The sequence below is a fragment of the Lemur catta genome, chromosome 17, assembly GCF_020740605.2.
Source record: "Lemur catta isolate mLemCat1 chromosome 17, mLemCat1.pri, whole genome shotgun sequence".
Taxonomy (NCBI): domain Eukaryota; kingdom Metazoa; phylum Chordata; class Mammalia; order Primates; family Lemuridae; genus Lemur; species Lemur catta.
In genome coordinates, this window is record NC_059144.1 from 6,526,715 (window position 1) to 6,538,796 (window position 12,082).

At 39.2% G+C, this 12,082-nt stretch overlaps 1 protein-coding gene across 4 annotated transcripts in view; it reads left to right on the top strand.

The window, feature by feature from the left end:
• The window catches only part of FAM193A (family with sequence similarity 193 member A), a 137,974-nt gene that overhangs the window by 39,904 nt on the left and 85,988 nt on the right, over positions 1–12,082 (top strand). For 2 of the 4 annotated variants that reach the window (XM_045528198.1, XM_045528199.1), the window contains exon 2: positions 743–988. In XM_045528198.1, the coding sequence (XP_045384154.1) occupies positions 743–988 (246 nt within the window). Of the gene's footprint in view, positions 1–742; positions 989–12,082 lie in introns of those variants that run through there. The other 2 variants (XM_045528200.1, XM_045528201.1) reach the window with 2 other exon arrangements.

The following is a 12,082-nucleotide window of genomic DNA, read 5'->3' on the forward strand; positions in this document are numbered from 1 at the left end:
TGCTGGCCTTGGTACTTTAGGACCATTTCCAGACCTGTGAGCCTTGGTTTCTTTTTCTGTGTTTGTGTGTTTTTAAGGCTAATTTTACTTTTCTGATAGGGTAGGTGGTAGTTTTTCAGAGAGGTTCTAAGGTGTAATCTAGCCTCTTCAACCTACCTCCAAGGCCCCTGTCCCCTCCACCTTCACCCCAGAGTTATGTTGAAATCAAGTAGCTGGAGATGAATTCGTCATTATCATTGCTGAGCTCAGAGGGGAGCGGGGACTTGGGTATAGGCTGCCAGGAAGCTCCTGTTTATCTTCAACCTAGAATTTGGACAGCCCACCTCATAGATGGTTTGGATCAGCAGACAAAGTTAAGCCAGAATTGCCGCCTCTGGGCTGAGCCCTGGGTGCAGATGCCTCTAGAATAGTGACTTCAGACTAAGTTGATGGTGCTTTCTCGTGGTCTGAAAATTGACCATTTCCAACACCTGAGGGGAGGTAATACAAGTCAAGGTGAAGGGGTTATTTGGACAGTTTTCTAACTCCTACTAAGATTTTCTTGATGGTATTACTATTTTATTTGAGGTATTATAAGTTTCTAGAACATAAGGTTCAGTTTTATTCAGCAAGTTTCCTATGTTGTGTTTCTCTATATTAACATACAATGCATTTTAAATTTAGAACTATATATATTTTTTAAGAATCCTGGCTTTGTGGATCTGGTTTTCAAAACAGAATTTTTTTTTTTTTTCTATTCCAGACTCCTTTTAGTTTTGGCATGAATCATAGGACACCACCCTACCCTGCTGGGGATTACTGTCTTCTGTGCAGAAGTGAACGGAAAGATTCTTCGTTCTTAGAGAGTGGAATTAAGACTGCGAGCAAACTGGCCCTTTCCATGGCTCCCAAGAGCAACAGCGTGCTACACCTGCCGCTGTGGGTGTGCCCAGACTGCCGCAGGACTGTGGAGAAGGAGGAGAGGCACGGTGGCCTCGACCAGCCAGTGGTGAGTGGCAGCCAGCATGGAGAGCGGGACAGCGCGGGCTCACTGACTTACTGGCTTCTCCCCTGTGGGTTTGGGGCCAACTAACTGGCAGTGAGAGAAATTGATCTGCATTTGCCTTCAGGGGGCACGCCCTCCTGCACCATCTTCTGGCCTATGCCCCACCCTCTGGGATGTTCCTCCTAGTCTTCTCTGGCCACACCTGCAGTAGGTGGTAGGGTATCCGCACCTCTTGCCTAGACACACTTGGTCACCAAGCTGTGGGGACCGAAAGGGTGTTTTCAGCTTTTTAAGACTGGGCTTAGAATTTCTTTGGTGATGCAGTTTCCTGAAAAGCTAGTGGGCTTTTCTTGTGTTTATTTTCTAGACAATTCCATGTGCAGATAACTCACCTGATATTCTTTCCCTGATAAAATTCTCAAGCCTGACTCCCCCTGCCCTTGATTCCAGCCTCATCTGGACAAAGACAGCCTTGAGGCCCTCAGGCTTGGTTGGGAGGGCCACACCCATTATTTGATCTTGGACCTAGCTTGAGTCCCAGTTGGGTCCTTATTCCAAAAGGGCTTTTGCCTTGTTAGTATAGTGTTGAGTAAAGAAAGAAAAATAATTTTAAAAAAAGGTTTTCAAATCTATTTGGGTTCTAGAAGGAATTGGCTTTTGCAACCATTTTAAGCCCCTGGGGTCTTCTCTTCCCGTTGATTTCTGCTTGTAAACAGCTAATTTTCTTCTGAGCTATTCTCTTTACCTTGCTACACACAGCCAGTAACAACCAGCATTCGCTGCTGTTCTGTTTTCCAATGTGGGACTGCTTCCAGGCTATTCCTGGTGTACTTCACTTTTGTACGATGTGGGTGTCCATCAGCTTGCCGCTTGCCACCAGCCATTAAGCCAGTGACTCCTTGAAGGTAGTGCCCCAACTCCAGTGCCAGTTTCTGTAGTAGTGTTTTGATAGCTAGCTGATCCTTGGGATCTCTTTGCTGCCAGAACTCTTCTTTATAAACTTTTATTTTATAAAATTGTTTTTGAGAAGGAGGGTGGATTCAGTGCGACTGGGAACGAGCAGGAGGTGGGGAAGATCTCAAATGGTCTCTTTGAGAGGTGAGCACAGCAAGCTGCCATGGCGTCTGGGTTGCAGGCCAGGTTGACTGTGGGCCCCGCTGGAGGAGGAGCCCATCACCGTGTAGTGGCCCAGATTTCCCCTTCAGTGGTGACCGTTTCCTCTGTGCTTTTTCCTCCTCAGCAGCTTCTGGGTGTTGGACCGAGCGCAAGACGGGGGCGGGGGTTGGTCAGGGTCAAGTTGGCTGTGTGGGCTCAATGTGAAGACAGACCTCTAGGGCCTCAGAGCAGGCTGCTCCCCTGTGCTGTCAGGTACCACGCAGCCCACGTTTCTCCTGGCCTGGCCCACCTGTCCCTGTGTTACTTCCATAGCCAGTTTCCCTGGGGTCCTGTCTCGCCCAACCCAGGGCGTCTTCACAGGCTTGGCCCACAGCAGGCACCTAGAAATGGTGGTTGAATAAGGAAGAAGCCTACGTTTGATTGATATCCAACGATGTTTTGTGGACTTGAAAGCGTTTAAAATGCTTATCCTGCACAGTAGAGTTCATGCCTGGGGAATGTGGATGTATTTCATGGGTGTGTGAATGCTCTGACATTTAAAAAAATTTTCTCTTATAATTGTGGGGGTGGGGGGGGGCACATTTAGCTCACCAGCCTGCTGTGTATCAGTGGACTTTACCACCTGAGTTCCATGTCCTGCTGTGCTTCAGGGGGCACTATTTGCCACAGACTTTTGAGGAAAAAGTATCGATTGTCTTAATACTTACTTTCTACGAAGGCCAAGGAAAGACCCACTGAAGGAGAAATGCAGATGGGGAGTGGGTGGGATGGTTGAAACATTCTGCAGAGACTTACAGGGGTGTATGCCTGACTCAAAAAAATCCTGCTGCTTAGTAGTCAGAACAAGGCCTGCGTTGAATTTAGTACTTTGGTTTCAGCTAATCATTCATCTGTCTCTTTAAAATAATGTTAATTTGATTTTTATCAGTTTTATCGATTTTTTTTTTGTATTTCACTTGTAAATGAACTTGGGTTTTTATAGTTGTACAAAGGCTAAAAAGCATAAGTTATGGTGCATTTTTAGCATTTGTATATGTTTAAGTAACACAAATAGTTGTAGTCTGGTGGTGGATATAGTGAGGGGGTGGCACTTTGGAGATTTATTTTTTGTTTAAAGGGTTCTAACATTCAAACTTCCTGCCACAGGGAAGGCTACTTGGCACGTTAATTTTATGTCTTTTTTTTTTTGTTTTCAAGATCAACTGTTTTAAAGGCTGTTTTGATTATGGACATTAGCAGTTGTGTCTGTGTTCTCATATATCATTAAAATGTAACTTGCATTTTACATTAAGGAACCAAGTTCTCCAGTGCTGTGCCCGTATCTAATCAAAGCATATAGTCCAACCTAAACCAACCATTTAAGAGTTTGCTAGTATTTGTCCTTACTTTTTTTTTTTTTTTTTTTAATCTACCCATCTGCAAACTGATATTTCCTTATCTTGAATATTTGCCATCTTGGGTCCTGGGTTATATTAAAAATACATACTGGCTGGGCACGGTGGCTCACGCCTGTAATCCCAGCACTATGGGAGGCCGAGGCAGGCGGATCGTTTGAACTCAGGAGTTCGAGACCAGCCTGAGCAAGAGCGACACCCCGTCTCTACTAAAAATAGAAAGAAATGATTTGGACAGCTAAAAATATATATAGAAAAAATTAGCCGGGCATGGCGGCGCATGCCTGTAGTCCTAGCTACTCGGGAGGCTGAGGCAGGAGGATCGCTTGAGCCCAGGAGTTTGAGGTTGCTGTGAGCAAGGCTGACGCCACGGCACTGACTCTAGCCCGGGCAACAGAGTGAGACTCTGTCTCAAAAAATAAATAAATAAATAAATAAATAAATAAACAAACAAACAAACAAACACACACACACACACACACACACACACACAATTCCTTTATGATGAATGTCATGAAAGTGGTTGCTGATGTAGTTTGTCAGAACTTCCCAGAATTGCCAGATTGAGAGGACAGAACTTGAGTCAGCCTCACAGAAAGAATCTGGGGGGTAGTTTTTGCTTTTTTTTGCTTAACATAATGCTTTTGAGATTCCTCCATGTTGTTGAATGTAGCAGTAGTTAATTCCTTTTTATTTCTGAGTCATACTTTGTATGGATAAACCACAGTTTGTTTATCCATTCACTAATAGAGGGACATTTATGTTTTCTAGTTTTTGCTGTTATGCATAAAGCTACCAGTAACATTTCAGTATTATTCTGTGTGAGTATATTTTTCTTTGATAAACACCTAGGAGTGGAATTGCTGAGTCCTATAGGATAAGTGTATGATTTACATAAGAAACTACCATCCTGTTTTCTAAAGTATTAATACTTAAACTATTTTGCATCCATGAATGAGACTTCCAGTTGATCCTCATCCTTTACTGAGTGCTGGATGTTGCCAGTCCTTAATTGTAGCCATTCTAGTAGTGGTTCATAGTGTTATCACATGGTTTTATTTTATTTTATTTTATTTATTTTTGAGATAGAGTCTTACTCTGTCGCCCAGGCTAGAGTGCTGTGGCATCAGCCTAGCTCACAGCAACCTCAAACTCCTGGGCTCAAGCGATCCTCCTGCCTCAGCCTCTCGATTAGCTGGGACTCCAGGCATGTGCCCCCATGGCAGGCTAATTTTTTCTATTTTTAGTTGCCTGGCTAATTTTTTCTATTTTTTTTAGTAGAGATGGGGTCTCGCTCTTGCTCAGTCTGGTCTCGATCCCCTGAGCTCAAGCAATCCTCCTGCCTCTGCCTCCCAGAGTGTTAGAATTACAGGTATGAGCCACTGTGCCCGGCCATCACATGATTTTAATCTGTATTTTCTTAGTGACTGTTGCTGAGCATCTTTTCATGTGCTTATTTTTTATTTGTATCCCTTTGGTAAAGTGGCTCTTCAAATCTTTTGTCTATTTTTATTGAGTTGTTTTTATTATTATTGAGTTTTAAGAGATCTTCACATATTCTGAATACAAGCCCTTTATCACATATGCTTCACAAATATTTTTTCCCAGTGTATGGCTTGCCTTTTCATTACATAACACTATTTTTTGAAGAGCAAAAGTTTTAAATTTTGATCAAGCCCAATTTATCAATTTTTAAATGATTTGTGCTTTTATGTTGTGTGTGAGGAATCTTTGCAACTCAAAGTTATAAAGATTTTTTGTCCTGTGTTTTCTACATGTCTTAATGGTTTTAGCTTATACATTTAGGTCTGTGATCCATCTTTAGTGAAGTTTTTTATCTATTGTAAAGTAAGGGTAGATGTGCATTCTTTTTTGCACATCATCCACATATTGCAGAACTATTTATTGAAAAGACGGTTTTATCTCTTTGAATTACCTTGGCATCTTTGTCAAAAACCAGTTTGTCCTATATGTATGGGTCTATTTCTGGGCCTGTGTTCCTCTTTACATATATGCTTACCGTTTTGCCAGCACCATCCTATTTTGATTCCTGAAGCTTTTTTTTTTTTTTTTTCTATTTGAGACAGTCTCCTGTCACCCCAGGTAGAGTGCGATGGCATCATCATAGCTCACTGCAACCTCCAGCTCCTGGGCGCAAGCAGTCCTCCTGCCTCAGCCTCCCGAGTGCTGGGACTGTAGGCATGTGCCACCACATCTGGCTGAGTCTTCTTTTTTTGTAGAGACAGGCTCTCGAACTCCTGAGCTCTAGTGATCCTCCTGCTTTGGCCTCCCCGGGTGCTAGGATTACAGGTGTGAGTCACCGTGCCCGGCCATCCTGAAGCTTTTTATAATAAGTCATGAACTTCCATAGTAGATCTTCTCTACCTTTCTTCTTTTTCATAAGTGTTTTGGATATTCTAGATCCTTTGTACTTTCACATGAAGTTTAGAAAAGCTTGTCAGTTTCTACAGAAAAGCCTGCTATGATTTTAATTGGCATTGATCTATAGATCAATTTGAAGAGAATTGACAACAATATTGAACCAAGTGTGGTGGCTCAGACCTGTAATCCCAGCTACTTGGGAGGATGAGGTGGGAGGATTCCTTGGGGCCAGGAGTTTCAGAACAGCCTGTCAACATAGGAAAACCCTGTCTCAAAAAGACAAAACAAAACCAAAACCGATATTGAGTCTTCCAGTCCCTGAATGAGTTACAACTCTCATTTACTTAGGTCATTTAAGTTATTCTCAGCATTGTTTCATAGTCTTCAGTGCACATAGTATATTAAAAATTTTTCAAAATGTTTAACATTTTTCTTACTATTTAAATGTACTTCTAAAAAGTTTTAATATTTAATTTTTTATTGCTAGTATATAGAAATGTACTTGCTTTTTATATATTTGCCTTGTATCTGTGAAAACTCATTTATTAATTCTAGTGTCTTTTGGTAGATTCCTTAGGATTTTCTACACAGATGATCATGCCATCTACAAATACGTGTTTCTTCCTTTCTAATCTGTATTTCTTTACTTTTTCTTGCCTTATCCCATGGTTAGACTTCCAGTATGAGGTTGAATAGGAATGGTATGAGTAGGGATCCTTCCCTTGTTCCTGATCTTAGGGGAAAGCTATTAGTCTTTCACCATTAAGTATTATGATAGCTGTAGGATTTTACAGATCAGATTCACGAAATTTATTTCTAATTTTAGTTTGCTGAGAATTATCCTGAATGGATATTGAATTTCATCACATTCTCTTTCTATGTCTATTGAGATGATCATAGAGTTTTACTTTTTTAGTTTGTTAACAAGATAAATCATGGTGATTTTTCAAAATGTTGAGAACATTTCTCACACTTGGTCATGATGTACTGTCCTTTTTATAGGTTGTTGGATTAGATATTTGCTAATGTTTTATTAAAGATTATTGTGCATGTGTTGATGAAGGATATTATGTAAATATAAATTTCCTATCTCATATCTTTGTGTGGTTTTGGTGTAAAGCTAATAATTAGTTCATAGAATGAGCTAGGAAGTATTCCTTTTCTTTAATTTCATGGAACAGTTTGTCTAGAATTGGTATTATTTCTACCTTAAGTGTTTGATAGAATTTACCAGTCTTGGCCTGAAGTTTGCCTTATTTGGGTAGATTTGGAACTATAAGTTCAATTTATTTGATAGAGGGCTATCTGTTTAGTAAACAGTACTAGTTTTTGTGTCTGAAAGAAATGTGCTTATTTTATTTCAAATGTGTTGGCACAGAGTTGTTCAGAAAATCTATCATCTTTTAAATTTCCATAGGATCTGTAGTGATTGCTCCCCTCCCGCCCCTTTTTTCTTTACTGCCAGTGTAACTAAAATCCCTTCCTCCCCTTTTATTCCTGATACTGACTGTTTGAGTTTTGGCTCTTTTTTCCCCAATAAGACTAGCTAGATAATTTTATTGATCTTTTCATAGAACCATGTTTTGTTTTAATTGATTTTCCATTTTCTCTTTAGTTAATTTTGCTCTTTTGTTGTTTCCATCCCTCTACTTACTATACATTTAATTTGTTATTCTTTTGGTTTCTTTCTTTTTTTTTTTTTTAAGCTAGTCAAAATTAGCTGGGTGTGATGGCATGCACCTGTAGTCCCAGCTACTTGGGAGACTGAGGTAGAAGGATCACTTGAGCCCAGGAGCTTAAGGTTGCAGTGAGCTATGATGACACCACTGCACTCTAGCTTGGGCAACAGAGCAAGACCCTGTCTCCAAAAAAAAAAAAGCAGTGGGAGTGTGTATGGAGAAGGAACAAAGAAATCTGTGACTGGCTGTGATCAATTAGTTGTAAACACCACTGCACTTGGTCCAGCCTGTTTTGTTTTGTTTTTGAGATAGGGTCTTGCTCTGTCGCCTGGGCTAGAGTGCAGTGGCATCATCGTGGCTCATTGCAACCTCAAACTCCTGGGCTCAAGCAATCCTCCTGCCTCAGCCTCCCCAGTAGCTGGGACTATAGTTGTGAACCCCCACACCCACCTAATTTTTTCTATTTTTAGTAGAGACAGGGTCTTACTCTTGCTCAGGCTGGTCTCGAACTCCTGAACTCAAGCAGTTCTCCCAACTTAGCCTCCCAAAATACTAAGATTAGAAATGTGAGCCACTATGCCCAGCCACTTTTGGTTTCTTAAGATGGAAGTTTATATTATTAATTTGAGACCTTTCTTCTTTCTGATATGTATTTAATTCTGTAAATTTCTGCCTAAGCACTCCTTTAACTGTATCCCACAAATTTTGGTAGGTTGTGTTTTTCATTCTGTTCAAAATATTTTATAATTGTCCTTATTATGATTTAATGTTTGACCCCATGGATTGTTTAGAAGTGTGCTTTTAAATTTCCAAATTTTGGAGATATTTTCCAGATAACTTTTTGTTACTGGCTAGTAGCTTAATCTTGTTATAATCAGAGAACATACTTTATATGATTTAATTTTAAGAATTTTATTAAAAACATTTATTTTGGCTGGGCATGGTGGTTCATGCCTGTAATCCTAGCCCTCTGGGAGGCCGAGGCGGGTGGATTGCCCGAGGTCAGGAGTTCGAGACCAGCCTCAGCAAGAGCGAGACCTCGTCTCTACTAAAAATAGAAAGAAATTTTCTGGACAACTAAAAATATATATAGAAAAAATTAGCTGGGCATGGTGGTGCTACTCGGGAGGCTGAGGCAGTAGGATTGCTTAAGCCCAGGAGTTTGAGGTTGCTGTGAACTAGGCTGACGTCACGGCACTCACTCTAGCCCGGGCAACAAAGTGAGACTCTGTCTCAAAAAAAAAAACATTTATTTTACAGCCAATCTTGGGTAATATTCTACATGTATTTGAAAAGAATTTGCATTCTGCTCTTGTTGGGAGGAGTATACTGTATGAATGTCAGATCAAATTGGTTGATGGTTGCATTCACATCTTTTACATTCTTTCAATGTTTTTGTCTAGTTCACTTACTGAGAGGAGTATTGAAATTTCTAAATGTAATTGTGAATTGGTATATTTCTTTCCATTTCTGCTTCATGTATTTTGAGCTCTGTTAAAGTGCTTACCCATTTAGCATTGTTACTTCTTGTTGAATGAATATCATCATTGTCATCATCATCTCCCTCTTCATTGCTACTAATATTCCTTTTTCCGAAGCAAACTTTGTCTAAAACTAAGAGAGCTACTTAGTCTTTTTTGATTAGTGTTTGCGTGGAATATCTCTTCTCAATTTTTATTTTTAAACTATCTTTGTCTTTATCATCTCTTGTAGCATGGTAGCTCTTGCTTTTTAAAATCCAGTCTAACCATCACTGCTAATAATTGTAATATTTACAGTATTTTTTTTCTTTTTTTTAAAGACAGAGTCTCACTCTGGTGCCCAGGCTAGCGTGCCATGGTGTCAGCCTAGCTCACAGCAACCTCAAATTCCTGGGCTCAAGCGATCCGCCTGCCTCAGCCTCCCAGGTAGCTGGGACTACAGGCATGTGCCACCATGCCCGACTAATTTTTCTATATATATATATTTTAGCTGTCCATATAATTTCTTCCTATTTTTAGTAGAGATGGGGGTCTCACTCTTGCTCAGGCTGGTCTTGAACTCCTGAGCTCAAACAATCCACCCGCCTCGGCCTCCCAGAGTGCTAGGATTACAGGCAATGAGCCACTGCGCCCTGCCCTACACTATTTCTGTTTAATGTAATTTTTGATGTGTTTGGCTTTTATCTCTACCATCTTGCTTTTTTCCTCTGTTTTTCCTGTTACTTGTTACTCTTTACTTATTTACCTTCTGTTCTTTTAGAGTAATTGAATATTTTTTATGATTCCATTTTACTTCCTATTGGCCTTACTACCTACATGTGTTTTATAAGTTTTTTAGTTGTTTTTCTAGGATTTACAGTATATATCTTCAACTTTTCAACCTGTACTTTCAATGAATATTATGCCACTTCATGTGTAGTGTAATAGTATACTTTGAGCTCCACCATTTGTGGTGCTAGTAAAGTTATATATTTTTCTCTTATGCATTATAAACCTCAGCATACATTTTTATTTTTGCTTTAAATAGTTACTTTTTTTAAAAAGACTTTATCAGTGAATAGAAAGTCTTTGACCCACATTTTTATTATGTGTAGGGCTCTTCATTTCTTTACGCAGATCCACGTTTTCATCTGGTGTCATTTTCCTTCTGCCTTAAGAACTGCCTTTAACTTTTCTTATAGTGTAGGGGAGCTTCTGTTTGTCTGAAAGCTTTTATTTTGCTTTTGTTTAAAAAAGATATTTCTGTTGAGAATTCTAGGTTTTTGGTCAGGTCTTTTCTGGCCTCCCCAGTTTCTAATGAGAAACATGTTGTTACCCTCATCTTTGCTCCTATGTATTATATAAAGTGTCTTGCAAGAGGATTGGCCTGTCTGTATTGATGAATCGCAGCTGCTTAATTGAAAGCATCCTCCTCATTTCATACAACTGGTTGCAGTAGGCATCCGCTGCTGTAATCAATTAACCAGGTTTCATGAAGCCGTAGCGGATAATACCAGGGCTGGACCACCAAACAGACACCATTAGCTTTTTTGGATGAACATTTGGTTTTGGATTGTGTTTCGGGACTCATTTGTCTTTATCCAACCATCGTGTTAAATGCTTAAAGTTGTCAAAAAGAATCCATTTTTCATCACATATAACAGTACAGTGTAGAAATGGTTCACCTCTATGTCATGACAGCAAAGAAAGGCAAACTTCAAGATGATTTCTCTTCTGACACTTGCTTAATTCATATGGAACCCATCTATCCAGCATCTTTACCTTGCCGATTTGTTTCAAATGGTCCAATATTATTGGAATAGTAACATCAAACCTTACTCCTGATTCATGCATAGATTGAGATGGATTTGCTTCCACTAAAGCTCATCATTATCCATGTTGGTCTCAGGTCTCCCTTGTGGCTCATTTTCAAGATTAAAATCACCAGAATGGAACTTCTCGAACCACTAACATACTGTGTATTCATTAGCCACATGCTTCCCAAATACTTCATTGATATTTCGAGCTGCCTGTGCTGCATTGGTTCCATGACTGAACTCATATTCGAAAATAACACAAATTTTTGACTTATCCATGGTTTCACAAAAATTGCTCTAAAATTTTTTTTGACAGATAATCACAAGCCAAACTGTGTGTTTGAAAGAATGAGGATGTACCTTCACAAGAAAAATAAAACAAGAAATGTCAACGTGAAACATTGGAGAAATCAACTGTCAAACTTAATACTTAAGGAAATCTGACATTTCATACTTAAGGACCTAATTTTTTTTCTCCTTTGCCTGCTTGTAATATTTATACTTTATTGCTGGTTTTCAGCAATTTGACTGTGATGTGCTTTGATCAGGTTTGTGTTTGTTATGCTTGGCGTTAATGGAACTTCTCAGATTCATGAGTTTATAGTTTCATCAAATTTGGAAAGATTTCAACTATTTTTTCATATAGCCCCTCTTTTTCTAGGATGCCATGACCCATATATTAGACATTTTGATTTTGTCTTGTAAATACTTTATTCATTTTTTCTGTCTTATTTCTCTGGATGCTTCATTTTGGATTATTTTTGTTGCTTGTCTTCAGGTTTATTGATATTCTGGTCTAATCTGCTCTTAAGACTATCTAGTGTATTTTTCCTTTTATGATGTTTTCTTTTTCATCTCTGGACCATTCATTTGCTTATTTTTTTAACATTTTCAATTACTTTCCTTACTATGTGTGTTTTCTTCTACTTTCTTGAACATATGGGTTTTATTTATGAGTGCCAGTTTCAGATTCTTCATTGTTGGTTGTATCATCTCTGTCATTTTGGGGTCTGTTTCCATTTATCGGCTTTTCCTGCTTGTTATGGGTCATATATTCCTGCTTTGGTTTTATTATTGGATGCCAGCCATAGTGAATTTTATATTGTTGGGTGCTGAATTTTGTTGTATTCTTTAAGTTGTGTTGAACATGGACAAAACATCATGACTGAGGTTAAATCTGTATAAGATGAGTACTATGGGACACATTTAAGGATTTAATATATAGTCATCATATACCCTATTTTAAAAG